The 18,680-nt window shown below is 42.7% G+C and overlaps 1 protein-coding gene across 1 annotated transcript in view; it reads right to left on the reverse strand.

Annotated features, from left to right (window-relative positions):
• Positions 1-12,443: 12,443 nt before the first annotated feature.
• The window catches only part of trmt44 (tRNA methyltransferase 44 homolog), a 15,621-nt gene continuing 9,384 nt past the window's right edge, over positions 12,444-18,680 (reverse strand). Inside the window, exons 10-11 of the mRNA XM_017439628.3 lie at positions 13,258-13,374; positions 12,444-12,817 (exon numbers count right to left, since the gene is read on the reverse strand). Coding sequence (XP_017295117.1) covers positions 12,567-12,817; positions 13,258-13,374 — 368 coding nt within the window. The 3' untranslated portion in view covers positions 12,444-12,566. The remainder of the gene's footprint in view (positions 12,818-13,257; positions 13,375-18,680) is intronic.

The raw sequence follows: 18,680 nt of genomic DNA on the forward strand, positions 1-18,680 counted from the left end.
TACTACAGTAACTAGTGAACAGGCTGCAACAGTGTTTGAATGCAGAAATATCTGATCAGCTAGTACCGCTAATATTAGTTAGCCTGGATACTGAGCACAACAATTTGCAAATCCTTCTTGTATTCCAACTTGTAGCTGGGACCCGAGTCATTCTGGTCTGACATCTTTCCCAGATTTTACATCCAACTTTCGAGGTAAAAGGAACGCAGCGTTAATTGTGGAGTTCCACAAGGTTGTGTGCTTGGACCAATACTTTTTTTACTTTGATGCTTCTGTTGGGTCGTCATATTTAACAACTCTGCATAATTTTTTTTACTGTAATAGCTTTCAACTTTACATACTTATGAAGCCATATAAAACCACAGAAAATGGGTGAAAAGATACAAAATAGAAGGGACTATAGAAGAGCCTGATAAGGTCACACAGAAAAGGAAAATGAGTACTTAGAGTTATTGCTGCTAAAGGGGATGTATTTAGTTTTCCACAAACATCGTTTCAGTTTTAGGTTGTTTTTGTTTAATAAATGATGACATGGTGGAATCTGTTGTGGGTTTTTGTTTACCTGGGGTTAGATTTGAATAACTGTAGAACCTGGTTAAGAGAAAATCAATTTATCATGTGCTGATTTGTAAAACCCTCAAATTAAAAGAGGCAGTACTTTCGTGTTTTTTTTTTCCATGTCCAGTACTGTAAGTCGTGTCTTTAACGCTACTACTAACCACTCAAACCTCTGCAGACACCTTTATATTTAAAATGGCCATTTGTGTTTTGGAGACTATTTCACGAAATGTCCTAGACCAATGATTCCCAAAGTTGGGGTCAGGACCCCAATGTGGGTCACCCAACACCAAGCAGGGGTCCTTAGATAATCTCCAGACATCAAGTTACAATTAAAAATCCAGTTTTTATGATATATTTACACCATAATTAATACAGAGAATTAAAACAAAAGTCATTTAATGATTTAAAAAATAGCTAAATGGATGCTAAGACTGTTTGTGTTGTCATTATGCCCTTATTTAATCGGACCATTAGCACTTTGGGGTATTTAAACAGCCAACAGATGGAGTCACACCTTTGTCACTGTTATTTTATGGGTCGGAAGCTGAAAAGTTTGGGAACCACTGCCCTAGACCGTATGTAGTTATTTTTGCGTTCCCATCCATAACAAAAATAAATAAAGTTGTGTTATGGTTCAATCAGTATATTACATTTTGTGCCATTTTCACAAATTGCTGGGAGACAGCGTTGCAGGGTCAGATTAAGTAAAGCAGAGCAGTTAATGTATCATGAAATCTATCACTGCAGCAGATGTCTCCTTTTGCCTTCTGGGCACAGTAAATAAAAGTGAGTCTGAGCACTGACTCACTTACTTCTCTGACCCTGAAGAGAGCCAAACGGATCCGAAGCCGATTCCTCAGCAGCAGCAGTTTGTCTCGCCCGTTCGCTCTTATCCACCTCGACCAACCTTTAACGGGAGCCGCCGGGCTCGAAGGGAAGAGACTTCCCCCAGAATATTACGTGTCTGAAGAACATCTTCTCCAAGCATTTGTCAGGGCATCCTTGAGGGTTTGATGCTCTTAAAGGTGTGGACTCCAGCGCGGTGACTCATGCTGAATGAATCACAAAAGAGCCGAGCGAGAAAATGGCCTATTTACACCCGGCTCTATGTCGACAGCCACCTTACGTCTTTCTGCCACAGTGGAAGAACACAAGTAAAGTATTTAAGGTTTAATGATCACACAGCGGAGGATTAGATCAGAACGTATCAGGATAACCCTGAAGGCTAACGAGAACAGGCTTCTCCCTTGTCCAACAACTGCCGTCGGTGAACCTGAGAGGAGCCTTTAGGGCTGAGGTGCCTCAAGTACAAGACAGTATTTGTCCCACAAAACTCTCGAGTGTGTTTTACGTGCCTCTACAGCTGCTCCACCCGAGCATGTCCATGAGTAAGAATGTGTTTTTAAAGCTAAAAGTGCCACGATGCTGGATTTCTGAGGTCAGAAGGGACAAGTTGCCAAAACTTTCGGCCACTTTACGTCGTATGGTCGTCTTCCTGTGTCACCGTTAGCGTTAGCTCTGGAGCTTTAGTTTCGTCTTTTAATTTAATCGGTTTAGTTGTCACGAGTTTTGGTTTTTGCTCCGCACTGTTATATCTGTTAGTCCCCGCCTCCAGCTCTTCATGCCTCCCGTGTCTCGTGAGTAATCAGCACACCTGTTGTCATTTACCATCATTCTTCCTAGTTTACACTATCTAGTCATTGGTTTTTCCACAGTCACTGTTCATTCCTTTGTCAACTTCTGTGCATCACGTCTCTTTGCCAGGTGCTTCATCTTGGACCTGCCTCCAGCGGATCTGCTTTTGGGTCTTTTTTTTTTTTTTACAACTTACAACCAAACATCCTGCAGAATTTCTCTTTTGGGGCATGAATATGTTCACTAAGATAGTAAGTTTTTGGCAAATAATTGCAAAACAGCCACCAAGTGAACAGGAGAGAGCAGCTGAAACATCTGGGGAACAAAAGATTGTGGGCAAACGTGAAAAAACAAAACAAAACATAAGAACAAGAGCTAGCTGGATGTGTTGCATGACGTCTATGATCATTTTTTTGAATGAGTCTGATTTAATCTTGCACTCGAGAGCTGAAGGAACTATTGCCTGTTGCTATGACCAATGGGCGATCGTGTAATTGCCTGTGCATGTTTGTTTGTCTGTTAGCAAAATATCTCATGAACCACTCGATGGATTTTCATGAAACTCTCAGGAAGTTATCATTGGATGTACATCTACAACTAATTACCTTTTGGCATCAACCCAATTTAAGATGGCCACCTCAGCTAACCAGCATTAGTAAACAGAACAATGGCTATAACTCAGTCAATGTTACATATACTGAGCTAAAATTTGGTGTGGTAGTAGCAGAGAGTCATCCCCAACACGTACTTTCAGATCTAACAGATCAAGAAAGATCGTTGTTTCAAACCTTGGCGTGCAAGTTGGTGGGCAACATGCATTCCTTCAAGGAAAGCTAGTTTCATTAGAACGTGTATTTAAAATGATATTATAACTAATCTTGTTCTTTGCTCTAGTTTTCTGTCAGTTCTTTAGAGTTGAAGTTGTGCTTAAAAGCAGGTTGCAAACCAAAGTGGCAACAAAAAAATAAATTCTTAAAAAGGTCCTTCGTTTGAATGAGTGAAAACCTTTTGTGAACATTCTGATGTCTGAGCCAGCGAGCTTTCAGGGTCATTTTGGCAGAATGTTTTCACTCTGATTTAACGAAGACATCTGTTTCAGTGCTTCGGGGAAAGATGTCGAATTGGGTCAACCCTTTAGACATTTCCATGTGGGGGTTCCTCCTGAATTCAGATACGTTCTGCTCAGATTACCGGGGTTTTAACTCATCAGGCAGCTGTAGAAAAAAAAACAGCTAATCAATATGTTGGCAGCCCACCGTCCTCAGACACCCAGCCCTGTCACGTCAGGACTGAATCTGCCACGCTGACAGATGTCATTCCTCTTTTAGTGCCACATATGAAGTATTAACAAGTGTTACATAACCCTAATCAGAAGAGTAAAACAAGGCTTTGAGAAACCTCCGAACCAGCAAGCAGTTTCTCGTTAATCTTTAATTAAGCATAAGGTGCGGGATTGATTCATCCTTTCTCGACATGTTCTATTTCCAGCCAGCATCGCCCACTCCTCGCCTCTCTGGGGAGGAAGTGGCAGTCTTTCGAAGCCGAGCTAAAAAGGCTACCGAACGCTCCTGTCAAGGTGGGACAAAATTTACGGAAATTTCACTTCAAGTCACGCCAAGTGTGAGGTTCTGTGATTCTCTTCAGACACGGGGAAGCTCTGATCTTTGTTAAACCGAAACAAGACACTTTGAACCTAATTATCCAGAAATCTAATCAATTTTATCTAAATACACAAACCGAAATATCTTTGAAAGGCAGTGTCAGTCATAGATATCTTTAGATTTTTTTGCTTGAAACCTTCATGGCCCAAACTATTGTCCTGTTATTATTTTTGAAAACTCTTAGCTTCAGTTTTGTGAAGCTAAAGCAAAAAAAAAGAAGAAAATGAAATACATTTCAAGAATTTATGATTATGCAGTTCATGAAGGCCAAACCCAAACTGTAAGAGTGCACAAAAGTCTCAGATATTATTCTGCTGCTTTTTCATCTCTTTATTTCGGTTCCTCTTGCTGAGTAAACCAATGATGATCAGATGTCTGGAACAATAACGGCGTATTTAATTTGTTCTCAGAAGTCAAAATTTTGTTGTTCCAAACTGGAAAAAAAACGACTGAAACGGCACCCAAAGTTGGAGGTTTCTCACCAGCCCCAGCCTCAAAATCTAATATGGCCGCCTCCCGCTCGAAAATTGCTAAAGGCTACGATAATTTACTATTTATTTCCACTTCTTTAGGTTTGTATCTTTTTAAATCAGTCCCTGAGACTCCAGCCTCTATCGGTGGACGTGTTGCTACAGTGTCCGGAAGCAGAAAATGCAGAGGAGTTCATTGTTATTAGCTTGTTTTGCTAACAAGCTAGCCTGTTCTTATTGGGTTTCCAGCTTGCAATCGGAACATGGGGCACAGCGGCGCAGTGTCGCCTCCCAGCAAGAAGGTTGCAGGTTCGCTTCCCAGCCTTTCTGGGTAGAGTTTACATGTTCTCCCCGAGCTCATGTGGATTTACTCTGGTTTCCTCCCACAGACCAAAAGCATGCATGTTAGATTCATTGGTAACTCTTAAATTTATCCCTAGGTGTGAGTGAGAGCCTGAATGGATGTTTGTCCCTGTGATGGACTTGCAACCTGTCCAGGGTGTCCCCCGCCTCTCGCACAGCGACTGCTGGAGACGGGCACCATCTCCCCGTGACCCGGAAGGGAGAAGCGGGTAAAAGAAAATGGACGGATGGAACCAGAACACGGTTAAACTGGACGTGAGGCTATTCCCAGATCTGTGTTCCGACCCTCTGAGAGGAAAATGGAGCAGAGCCAGAAGCGTTCTGCAAATTTCGGACATGCCTCCTCCGTCGGGACAGGGACACGAATCGATGCGACACCGCCGCTCCGTGCGGCGCTGGGGACTTTCTCCCCGACCGTGTCAGGAGGGACTGAGTGGCGCTGTCTAAACCCAGCGGTTCTGCAAGGCTCAGCTGCCTTTGTGTCATCTGGGTCACGTCGGCCCGTTGCCCCTGGTAACAACACCCTGTTCCCGGTCTGCTTTTGTCCTAAGTCCAATTTTTACTTGACATTAGAGCTGCCGGGCGGCTCTTCTGCTGGTCAGATTAATGCCTCTCATTTACGTCACAGGAACAAGATGCTGACACTTTTAACATTCTTCACGTGATAATTGGCTTAAGGTGTAATGTCAAACCTGATTTAAAAAGTTGCATTATCCCTGTGTGTCACATGGAGGAAAAACTGGATGCACTTTTGTTCCATTTGGGTGAAGCTGCTCATCATGACTTAGTAGCTGAAGCTCAACCACCAATGAGTTGTTTTTTTTTCTTTAAAGTTTGTGTTATTGAATTACCATATGTATTATTTTTTGTTTTTGTTGTTGGTTTTGTTGTTCACGTGCAAAACTTCCATCCTTTGGTCTCTGGGTCTTCTCAAGGAGTTCCTGAACTTTAAATATCCAATCACCCAATTTCCTTAAATTTGCTTATCACGCTCATTCAAGGCGTCACTTCCTGTTTGCTTTGCTTGGTGGAACAGTTTGCTCCACCGAGTCTCTGAGTTTATTGGATCATCTGTTACACGTATCGGTCCTTTTGAAGTTACTTTTGAAACACTCATTTTCTGCTGTCGCACCCGGCCTGGGGGAGTCTTCCAGCACTTAATGGATTGTTTTGGATACATTTAAGTTTTAGGGTGCCTTGTTGTTCTGTGAAGGATGTTCAGTTATTCCTCCTTTAGTGATGATGGTGCGTGCGATATATCTGTAGCACAAAAAGGTCAGAAAATCTAAGTTTGGTTGATTATTTCTTTGTTGTAACGATGCTTCTTGGCATTAACTCTCATACTTTTGGAAAGCCTGTATGTTTGCCGTTAAATGGAGCAACATTAGTGAGGGAAATGCATTTGGGAGTTGTGGATGTGGGTTGCGCCCAAGAAAATCTCACCAAATCTCTTCTCACAGTGTACCGGTGAGTAGCGGCCCACTTCAAGCATTGCATCTAAGCTAGAAAAGAAAACAAATGGAAAAGTGATTTTTACCGTTCTTTAGGAGGAGTCTGTCTTGTTTTACCCTCATCCTGTCATCTTTAAAATTTTCTCCTGTTCTGTAATAACTAATAACTGAGGCAAAATTGGAAATGCAAGCATGTTTTTTCGCTGTATTTCGATACGTCATTAATGTGGACCTTCTCGCCACCTAGTGGAGCGGCACAGGTATTACAGCGTTTTTGTTAGAACGTGTCGACAGGACAGAAATATCAGTTATTATAGTTGTTATAAAATAATTTGAAGTGGTGCAGTTGGGGCCTTAACCAACACAGGTTACGCTTCAAGATGGATGAGATCTTAGGATTGAATTTTTAAAAAAGTAAAACGAAGATAGAAATTCTCGGAAAATGACCAATGTGATTTTTCAGTGACTCCACAGACGATGATATGGATGTTATTGAATATTATAGCCAGATGTGGACGGTCCCCAAACGCCTCATTTCATTTCCGGTGTTGACTTTTTGTTTCCCCCAAACAGAAGTCCCCCTCACCTCCACACCTGCGGCACGAAGACGTGCGCGGCTTACTAAACCGAGGAAACGGATTCTTGTGACCTCCACTGTTATTTCAAACCCTGGCTGCTGGTGGCCTCCATATGTGTCAGATAGGAATCGGTTTGCATATAAATGAGCTCCATTACAGCAACATAAAGCTTTGCCTCTGCTCCGTGTTTTTATTTATTCAGCCCTGCAGGACCTGAGAGGACTCCTGGTGCCTCGCCGCTTACATGCATGACTCACCCCCTTGTTAAAGCTGAGTCACGCATTACTCCAGCATGTAATTTGTGACCTTACTAGAAAGTGCAAATTTGCGTGGTTTTCAGATTTTCTTTTAATCATTAGTGCTATTATTTGGTCAGATAATTCAATTTTTTGTGAAAAAAAATAATGAAGTTCCACTATCACTGCTCGCTACCAGGAAAAAAAAGCGCAGCTACAGGCTTTCAAATCGTGACACTTTTTCCAGCTGAAAAAACCTGTACAAAGCAGAACCCGTGGGCGTGCGACGGAATGATTCATTCTGAACAAAAGCAGAACAAAGTCAGTCAAATTCCCCCTTCTTGTTATTGAAAGGGGACGCTGCTCAGGTGAGCGTGAAGCTCAACCGGCAGAGAAAATCCAAAGTCTTTTAGGTTTTCATCTTTCTGCTCAGACTTTTACAGGAAGCATTTTATTTAAAAAAAAAAAAAAAAGTTTTTGAATATACGAAGGTCATATGTAATGGATGCATTAACTGTGTTCATATTTACCTGCATGGAGCTCTGGGTGAACAGGGAGGATGTAAAGATGCTGTTGGCGTCTTTACGCTGGCAGTAAACAAGACTCCATGTTTGAAGGTTCAAATGAAGTAACCTTTCTAATCAAATGGTCCCTCCCTTTCTCTGTCAGGGTGGAGGGCAGTTTAGGAACACTTGTCAGGATCGGGGTTTTGTTTGAGTCATTAATCTTCACCACACACCCACTGACTCATTGCTGTTGTCCGGTTTTCCTCGTGTCTCGCCCCTCGTGTTCCCGTTTGGATTTTTTCTTCCCTTTTGTTAACCTTCCCTAATGTTAGTTCAGACAAACCTGCCGTGACTTTACAAGGGACGTGTTTCTGGGACAGGTGAGCTGTTCAAATTACAACTTTCTTTGGCGATATCACGGGGACACTGCCATCAAAACTAAAATGAAGCCACGCAGCTCCGTTCTCCATGACTGGGAGAACATGCACGTGTTCTATACTGCAGCCGACAGCAGAACATTTTCCTTTTCCAGCAAACATTGTTCAGCAGTAAAACCAGCAGAACAAACATGACGGTCTTCTTGAAGTGGGCGGAGCTCCACTTGGGTTGCTAGGTGAGGGGCTGGGCTGGGCTTGGGGTTGCTAGGTAACGGGGATTGTGACGCAACAATCCCGAGGTTTTTGAAACAGGTCGTTTTGCAGACCCCAGAAAACATTTACTTATTGTCAAAAAACAGCTTTTTTTTTTTTTTTTTTTTTTTCTTGGAATGTTTCTAGAAGCAGTAGATCCCCAAATGGAAGGACAAAAACATGCAAAAAGGGAATTTTGTATAATAGGTCCCCTTTACAAGGTTTTATAAGGGCAGAGGGTGATGGGTAAGTGGACACAGGTGCAAAACGGGGGCACAGGTGCCGATGGGTGTGGCAGGCAGGCGAACAAGTAATGAGCTGAGGACAGGGAAGACAGGGAGCAAAACACCAACTAACATAAAACTAAAGACAAAAACGACCAAAAAAAATAAAATACCGGAGTTATGGAAACAGACTAAATACAAAATACCTCAATAACTCAAACAAAACCCCAGTCCTGACAACAGTCTTAATAAAAATGTCTGAATGTCCTCGAGGAAGGAGGACAGTGGACGGAGGATCTGAGCGGACACAAAGCGGGTAAACTGGCGTCTGTTGCAAATGTAGAGAGACACTTTGTGGGGAAATCAACGCCGACTGTGCTCTCGCTGCGACTTCTGGAGAAATGAATTAAGATAGGGAAAAAATCCTATCTTCAGTTTATTAAAGATCAAGGAAGAGAACATTTATGGCATGGATTTAGTTAAATAAATTAAACTGAACTGAATTTTCCATGTTTAATATTCTTTTTTTTTATTAGGATTCAAATCTGGGCTTAGACCTGACCACTCCTCAAGCTTCCACTGAGTATTTTATTTATAAAATGACCTTTTTTTCAGTTCAACTTCAATATGTAGACAGTAAATCCATCAATCCGTTTCCGCGTCAGTTTAAGAGGGAAACTCAGACAATCCCTCTCCCCAGCAACACACTCCAGCTCCTTCAGGTGGTTCCCAGACCAGAGAGGATACATGATCCCTCCAGGAAGTTCTGGGTCTCGAGGTCTCCTCCCAGCGTCCAAATCAGAAACCCCAAAACTACCTTGGCTCCTTTATGCTTGTAGGCAGATGGTCGTAAACGGTCGTCAAGCTCGAGCGGTACGACGCTGACATCAGAGGTGATTTCTCCAAGAGGCAGTTCCAAACCATGACACCTCCGCTCCCGTGCTTCAGTGCAGGCATCAGGTTTTCCCAAGTCCGATTCAATCCGTCTGCCGTTTCAGTTCACGTTCAGCGCCTCATTCTGCCAAAACTTTGTCTGCTCGTGTTTTAAATTCCTCTATGTTGAGAAAATTACCTGAAATTTTCAATTAAAAAAATAAATAAATCTCAAAGTTTAACATCATCATCACGTCTTTGTGGTCTTTTGTGGTTTAACTTTGGTTTCTGAACAGATGTGTTAAAGGTTTTTTGTTTTTTGGGATAAAATTCCTATTTTATGTTTAGTTTCATTTCCTGTTTTATTTTAAACATTCGTTCTTCATTTGTCAGCAGCTCCTCGGTGGAAAAACTCTCCCCGATTTCAGTTCAGTCAGTACTGGATCACTTCGCTCCCGTTTGGTTTCTTTCCCTTCCTGAAAAACCTCTAAACTCACCTTTGACAAAATGGCGATAATGTTTCTGCCTTTAATTCTGCTCAGCTTCAGTCGTCATCTTCTTACCTCCGGTCTAATCTGCGTTCCGGTCGTCATCAGATTCCACTTATTGACATTTTTCTTCCTCTTCCCCACAAAAAACTGGATTCGATATTGACGCTTTTATATAACTCACAGTAATTTCCGGGATAAATTCACAAATAAAACACAAAGCGAGGAGCAGAAAAAGGGTTCGTTCTTTTTGTTTTCTCTGTAAGGTAGCGTAGCTTCCGAAGACGAGAAGTAAATACATAAATTAAAACATTCGGTGACAGCCGTCAGCTCCGGCGTGGAACTTCTGTTCCTTTCCAAACGTCCTGAAAGAGGCGGCGCTGCGATGAATAAAGCATGAAGGAAAAACAGGGAAAACTTGTCGGCTCTGGCTAAGAGACGCCGCCGCTTCCCCCCTGACCCAGATCCGAGGCGCGTGGCATAATTTCCTCTCCTGATGTTGCTCCCCTTCCTTCTCGTTTTTATTATTATTATTTTTTCCCCTAAACACGAAGGGAAGAAAAAGCTGGACGAGAACCGACACCAGCCTGCCGGTGGCTCAGGTTTTCCTCCAATTACAGACCGAGAATAAACAACTTAAAGCGGCAGATGCGGAAGAAACGTGGCACTGCATCACGATAATCCACTTTTAAAAGGGAATAATTGGTTTACGTCACTCACGTGACTCGCGGTTTGACACAGAAACATTCTTCTAACTGGAAGCCGATTAAACCAGACCAACTAATTGGGTTTTCTCGGTTGTGACTCTCGGAAATGACGGATATGTGCGAGCAGGGAGAAAAATCTATTGAACAACATATTTTCAAACTTGACCCCGATCTTGATCTTTTAATACTTTTATTTTAACACCAACGGCTCATTTTGACCCCCTTCACGACTTCGAAACTCTATTTTCCGAGGCTGAATGTACCAGAAAGTCTTGTTTTTTTTGTCCTCTTTCAAGGTCGGGAACTTTAATTGAGGTTTATTTTAAATTGACAACCAAACGTTCTCACCCACTGAGCAAATTCCTTTCATTCGAAAACACATTTCTTTACTGTAATCTTCCAACAAGTCAGAAAAAAAAACACTCGATTTTGCTAAAGATTTCACTTTGTCAGAGCTGAAGTTGATAAGATATAATTTAATAAATAACACCAGAGGCTGTAATCATTAAAAGAAATAGTTCAGATCTTCCAAAGTGGGATTCTGTTGAGAGGTTATGAACCATTAATATCCTACCTGTTGTATATAGCTGCTTGTGTAACCAGATAATAATTAGGTTTTGTCATATTTACACAAAATAAGTTCTGTAGTTAAATTGTTCACATATCTGCCTCCACCTAAAATCTTAAACTAAGTTTTTAATGCTCATCTTTACTTCTGACAGATTCAGCTTCTCTAAAATGTTCTTTTTATACCCGGTCCTCCTACTGCTCTGTTGCCAATTAACTTAATTAGTTGCAAAATGCTCCTCCAGTTGTTTCTTGTTCATTTCACCTACTTTTACGGCCTTTTCTTGCGACGTTTTGCTGCCATCGAGTTCAAAACGACCCCCTGCTCACGAGACGTTGCAAACGGTTGCTTTCCGTTTCTCCATTTTCATTTCGCACAACATCCCAAACTTTACGGAATCGGGGTTGTTGTAGACGAATCAGCGAACGGGGAGTTTGGCATTTCGGCTCAATTCTTTCTTCGCGGCGACGGAGCGGACAGGCGCGGAGCGGACAGGCGCGGACCGGTCAATCCATCACTCCCGAACAAGACTCCCAGATACTTGAACTCCTCCACCTGACACAGAACCCCGACCCGGAGGAAGGAAAGGGCTCCACCTGTTCCCAGTTAAGAACTACGACCTTAGAAGAAGTCTCATCCCGACCACGGCCGCAGTACCTGCTGAAGGTCACCATGGTCACCTTTGTCTTTGTCTGGGGTAAGACGCGCCATGGTTTGGTTTGCCGTTTTCACTATACAAAAAAAAAAGGGGGGATACAATCAAGCAGCTAGCTTAAGAAGAGAAAACCAGACGGTGACATCAGATTATGTTCTCCAGTGTTTCATATCATGAAGTGATATTATATATTTCATGTTAAAAGGTGCGTGTTTGTTTTTAAACCTTTTCCTTTCAGAGTGAATTTGAACATCTGAGCCTTAGGACATCAGTAAAACCCATTTCATTTCTAGTAAAAAAAAAATAAAGGACATTATTGGCTTTAATTCAGGTGAGTGAAGGAAGCCAAGAAATACCAGGCCTTCTTTTCTTGGGGTGGACTTCGGTGCATCAGTGAGACGAAATATTCCATCGCATGAACAAAATCCCGAAGCGGCTGTTCCCTCCGTCCTGCCGCAGACCCCGGGCGGCTCTTTAGCGGCCCTTTTGACATTTGAGCCACTCGGCAGCTGAAAGAGGCGGCGGCGAGCGCCCGCTGAGAGAACGGGGACGACACGCGGCTCAGCCCTCAGCTCCCGCTGACAAATAATTCATAAGTCTAACATTTACTGCGTTCAAACGCGATGCCGGTCCTTCATCTGCCGCCCCGTCCGCGAACCTCAAAGCGCACGTCCGAGGCTGAAGGGAAGGAACTGAGCGAAACGAGAACGCCGAAAGTTCGGGAAGGCTTTTCAGAGTTTTTTTTTTTTTTTAAAGGCAGCAAATGTGAAAGGTGAGAAATGCTCTGTGTGCCAAAAGGCAAGAAAATATAAAGCAGAGGGTCTTATTTGTAATGAAATATGAGGCTGTATATTTTATTCTGCAGCAACTTCAACAGAAGCCACGCTCTTTATTTAATAAAAACAAAAGAAACACCAAACTCAAGAGTCCCTCAACGTTAAAAAAAGTTTAACCTGAACTATCAGGAGGAATGATCCCGTGAAAAGACGTCGTTTGTTATCTTTTTCAGGGGTTTAGTGGAGGGTTGGAGCTCGTCCGCTCCGTGGGCGAAGGCACAGCTTTGGGCCAGCAGGGGGCAGCCCTGAGGGTGGTGGCTAAAAAACCAACACAGACGAGTTTTCCGGGCCCCGGGGGCGACGGGCTTCCTCTGGGGCTCTGCCCCGGAGGACTTCCTGTCCCGCCAGTCTCTTATGTAGACTCTCCCTCCTTCCACTAAGAAAAAAAAAACAGGAACATTATCTGATGGTTTCATGTAAAATATTCCCAAGATTGCTAAAAAATAAAAACGGGGGGCTTCAAAATAGAGCAGAAACACAGAGGAGTCATTTCAGACATCCGGGTGCTGAAAATAAACCTGTTTTCTACATCCAGCTGACGATAATAGCACAGAGCGGCACATTACTGAGGCTCGAAACACCTCAGCTGGATCGTCACAAGACGAGCAACTGTATCAGAAAATAACTTCTCATTGATTGGAAGAGGCTGAAAAATTAGAGAACGGACCACGATCCATCGCGCATACCAATCCGATAAATTGCCCCTTTCCTACTTCAGTCGCAAATACCTCAAATAAAAATCAAAGTCCTCGTGTTTCTCTTTGTTTCTGGCCCACAGGGTCAAGCTGTAATGATGTAGGGACGTGCGCAGACTACCTCGGAAGACCTGATGGTTGTTCTTCAGCAGCGTCTGAAGGCCGCCGCACTCCCTCTTCAGGAGCTGCAGGGACTCCTGCTCCAACAGCGCGGCGACGTCGCTCACAGAAAGGCTGCCTGAAGAGGGTCGAAGAGGGGAAGGCAAAAGGTTAGAAGCCACCTGAGACAAAAGAGCAAGGGGGTGGGGGTGGGGGAGGGGGGTGCTATCGACGCCATATGTCGATATTCGCCGATATGTTAGAACGCCCGTCTTTAGGCGAGCACGGGAATCCTTTTTTCAGTTGACGTTTTGAGGAGGGGGGGAGAAAGAAGCGCCGGATGGGGGCTGGCCGGTTTGAGTCGAAGCTGCCCGCTGCTCTGAGAGCTCCGGTTTAAAAAGCCCTCAGCGGGGAAAGCGATCAATGCTCTATTCAAGCCGTTTTACATGCAGGAAAAAGGAAAAAAATAAATAAAATACAAACTCGGTCAATGCTTGTTTATCAGGGCTGTGCTGAGCTGAAGCTGCTCCAACAAGCTGTCGCAGCGACCGGCACAAATTCCACTCCTGCCTCTCCCTTCAGAGGGTGACTCATTGTTGTCGTCACTTTTCTTTTTCCTTCCCTTCCACCGGGTCACAAATTTTAAACAACGCAGCGAACATTAAAGGAGAGGGAGACTCTCGAGCCGATAAACACTTCACTTTTTGGGCTCGGTACAAATTTCTTTTTGGGGCCTTGCCCTTTTCCCGCCACTGAGGGGATTCAATCAGAGCTGACCTTTGGTTTACACAAATAAAATTCCTTCCTCTGTTTTCTCTGGCATGTCTGAGAGAGACACTTGATTCTATTGCTGCTCGTGCTCACTCATAACTACGTTTGACCTTAATCTGCAGAAAAAGTTAATACGTTCCTCTTCACCACAACGTCTGGTAGGCACTTCATACAGCCCCCCTTGTTGAGATTACAGAAGATTCCAAAATCCCTTCGGTCCCTTTAATAAAACTCGCCAGCTCAGTTCGGTTCACAAACCTGCAGCAAATCAACAACTAAGTCTCGATGTCGGAGATTTCGGGGCCTGGAAATGGATTGCCTGACGCTGAAAATCCCCCTTGTCGGAAAAAAAAACATATCGTCCACCCAAACAGACCTCAAATTTAGTTAGTCGAATCGCTGAGTTCATCCCCGAAATATGCGACACACTCCCATTCGCAGACCCGAGCGTGGCCAAAACGCGGCGCAGCCCCGCGGAGCGCGAAAAACCCAGGCAGACTGTCGTCCTGCAGCTCAGACGCCAGGGAGCTCCGGCTTTAATATAATATCAATACGCCACTTAGAGCTGCCCTTTGCTGCCGACCACGTTAATGGGGATTAATGGGAGAGGGACAGTATCGACGCAGCAGATTCTGCTCGGACCAAGATCTCGGGGTGCAGACGAATATTAATGGCTCCCGCTTTGTCGTCCAGTTGGACCCGCTTCAGGTTTTAGTGTCCCCCGGAGTAAAAGCACACGGCGTTGGAAGACTGCTTCAGCTGCTTAAATCAATTCAGAATGAGGCTGATAAAATAAATAAAGGTGACACCGGAAGGTTGTGGATAACTTTCACGTGCAGAGACCTCGGCTGTAAAAGATGATCGGTCTTGTTACCTTCTTCCAAAATGACCTTCAACTAATTCAGTGCTTTAAAGTTGAGTGCAGGAAAACAATCGGTAAATTAGTAGAATTAGTAACAACTCAGCTACATACATGATGGCTTCTGTTGTTGGTTTTCCATTCTGACCTACAAAATATATCACAATATTTGAGAGTTTTATCGCGATACATGATATGTATTGCAATGTTTATGGTTGAGTTTTTTAAAAAAAAGGAAGTGGCAACTGTAGATAACTTTCACATAAAAAGAGCTTAGATATAAAATAAATAAATAAAAATATGATGTCTTGTATTCCTTTTTCTTTTATGAACAATAGGGTTTGTGGTTCTACGTCAGTGCATTAGATACTGTATTTGGTCTGCAGTTCTAAATGTTTTAGGTCTTCGTGCCAAAAGTACAATAGGTGGCAGTGATAAGTTACAGATGACAGCTTTCAGATACAAAGAGCCCAACTATGAAGATGATTACTCATGTTATTTAGAAACATAATGTAAATTGCTGGCATACCACCAGAAATGTTTGGAGATGAAACAAATCAACACAAAAATTTGTTTTCTTTCCTTTTTTTTTTCCTTTTCCTCTAAATCAGTTCTTTCTTCTGGTCAACTCTGTTCATCTCTTTTGAATGTAAACAATATTTATAATGAAAGGAGCATTATTTGAAGCAATGCATATGTTGGGGATGAGTTTTAACTACAACCACATCAAACTGTAGCCTAATGTCTGTAAAAGTGACTGAAATATTGTCATTTGCGTGTTTGATGAGGTCACTTGGACGAGGCGGCCATGTTGAAATTAAGTTGACACAAAACAAAAAGTTAATCAGTTGTAGATGTACATCCAATTACTCTTATTGCCATCATTAAAATTTGTCTAGTGGTTCACGAGATATTTTGCAAACAGACAGATACAAGATTGTTCACCGTTAATGGGCAACAATTATCCCAATTCAAAGCATTGTGCAGGACATTTACCCATTACTAATATAGTCTGTCAGAGACTTTTAGATATAAATGTATTTACTATAGAAATGACAAATTAGTTCTGATACTGATGAATTAGTTTCATAAAAATCAAAAAAATGGGGAAAAAGTCATGATTTCCACTTAACCCACCCTAATTTGCCTCCTTTACAGTTATACGCTAAATTCCTCACCTAATCAATCATATTTTTACATAAAAGCACACAAACTAAACTAACCCTTTATTGTATAACAATAAACAGAATCAGACAAATGATCTCGTTCAGATGTCTTATGATTAGAAGTCATTGGCGTATATTGTTGTGTTTCAGATGTTTTCGAGCTGTAAAATCTTGACACGTTGATGAGACACCAGCCGATATGATAATTCAGCATCATCCTTTGGGTTTGAGCGGACATTTTTGGCGCCTCTGAGCATACTCGCAATCGTGAAACAATGGGTAAATTACAGTTTGATTTCTCAAATTTACTCGCTTCGTGGGCTCGGAGTCAGGCTAAAGTCTCTCCTCCTGATTGCAATCAGGGGCGCCGAGCAAAAAAAGGGGGAAGTTTGATTGCCGCATTTGCAAAGGGGTCTCCACCTGGTCTCCGTCTGAGCCAATCCAGACTCGTGTCTCGTGCTCCATTGACGAGTCGATCAGGTGGCGCTCCCTTGGAGAAAACCGACGAGTGTTCCAGCGCCACCGAAACTAAAATGTCACCTGATTGTTCTAAAAAAAATTTGCTTGCATTTATGCACGTTTTGCTTTGACGGTCCCAGTTACCTAGAGCGTATCGAAGAACGATATAAGCTGTTCCGTTCTTCTGAAGTCGACCGGAGCCATTTTGATTGTGACAATATCGCTAAACAATTACGGCGTTTACGTTTTCTCAAAGTGCATAAATATTACGCTTTCTTGTTTATTTTTTTTTCTGGAGGACTTCTCACCATCAAACTCTCGTGGTGGAAAGGTCTCACCTAAACAAAAAGGGTTTGATACTGTTCCTCGTTGTGTTTACTCACTTTTAGAAAAGTTTACTTTGTTTTTGCCTCGACAAAACGCAACACAAAGTATTAATTCAGTTGCTCTTCAATGACAAACAGAATCAAAGCTTAAGCTTTGTGTGTAAAGTGTTTTAAATTATAAATTTACAGGGGCTGCATTTGATTGCAGAAATTGCTATCTTGTGTAAAACAAAAATCCATATCAATGCTTTGTAAATTTATTTGAAAAGAAGTCCAAGAAAGCTTAAAGCGGATCTTTTCGTGTTGTTGCTTTTAGTGTGATACGAAGCATTTAACATAGCAGAGCTGCTCTCACCAAACATCCCCGGCTCGGCGAGCCGATTCCCTCGAGTAAAACAGTATATTTTCATGTATTTACTGTTCTGCTGAAACTTTCTCGAGGAGACGTTTAGTGCTGCAGAGAGAACAGCGTGTTCGCTGTGCACCTTTCACTCCCAGCACGATTGCATAACAACGTGAACCAGATCGGCACTGCAAGCCCGCATGAATTAGTAATTCGGTTCAAAGTTACGGTAATCAGCTTCGCGCGTTAACTGTGACATTTATTCTGAGTTTAGCGCGTCGTTATCACACGACATAAAGAGCGGCAGGTCTGGAGATCATTTAGAAGATTGCTTTACATGGTTTCCTTTGAAATATATGAGAGAAAGTGGGGCAGGGAGTTGGCATTTTATTTATTTGCCTTCTGTTTTATATGCCAGATGGCTAAAATAAGAGTGTTAAATAAACATTAAGGCTCATATGTAGAACACAGTCTAGAAAGAAAACTTCACAATTATTTAAATTAGGGAAATCCTGCTGATACTGAGTGTAAAAGAAACCAACTCTGATGCTTCTCGACATGCATATGCTTTTGGACGTGCAGAGAAATTTACAAATTTAACACAAAACCTTCAGCTGGTGCAGTCCACAGGGTCACATAAGGAAGAGAGAGAGAGAGTTTTGCCTGCAGGAAAATATTTGTCCCTGTCGGCTTAGGAGCATGTGTATTTTTTTTTGTTCTCATGAAGTACAAACAAAAAAAAAAAGAGACAGGATTTGTTTTTGAACTTGCACTAACACCAGGAGGGTTTATACAACCGAACAATCCTGTGAAAGCTGAAAAACAGATCGATCGGCTTATAAATATGCTAATTGTCGTTGAAGATGCTTAAGAACAGACGGAAGCAAGAATCCCGAAGGACTTTCAGCGACTACGAATACGTTTAACAGACACTGGCTCCTCCTGAATTTACACTTTCTTCTTACACAGCAGATAACTGGTGGAAACCCTCAGTACAAATACACACTCGTGTATAAATCATAGACAGCAGTGAATTATTCAACCAGTCGTTTCTGCAGAATCACCTTTATTCCTTCTCCCTCATTTTCTCTACGGTTAATTTCAGCACAGAGATGCTGAGAATTTTTTGTTTGTTTTGTTTGTTTAAACATAATACTCTCCATCTGTGTGTGTGTTTGAAAGAGAGAGAGAGAGAGAAGCAAGAGAGGTCCCCATAAGTGATGATCAAACATTATGTCTCCATCAAGCACCGAAACGAGTATAAGTGTGTGTGTCTGTATATGTGTGTGTGTGTGTGTGAGCGTGCGTGTGTGCGACCAAGCAGAGGCGTCGACAAAAGTGATGTGTGGGTGGTGTGTGAGTGAAACTGTGTGTGTGGCGCTCTGTGAACCGTGCGGCGCAGGAAGAGGCGGGCGGAGGGTGAGATATGGAGTTCAAAGCGGCGTGGTGCTGGGGTCGCGGGGGCTCCGCCGACTGATGCTGAGACGGGACGGGCGGCGATGAGCACGGAGAGGCGCGAGG

This window comes from Kryptolebias marmoratus, linkage group LG7 (genome assembly GCF_001649575.2).
Source record: "Kryptolebias marmoratus isolate JLee-2015 linkage group LG7, ASM164957v2, whole genome shotgun sequence".
Taxonomy (NCBI): Eukaryota; Metazoa; Chordata; class Actinopteri; order Cyprinodontiformes; family Rivulidae; genus Kryptolebias; species Kryptolebias marmoratus.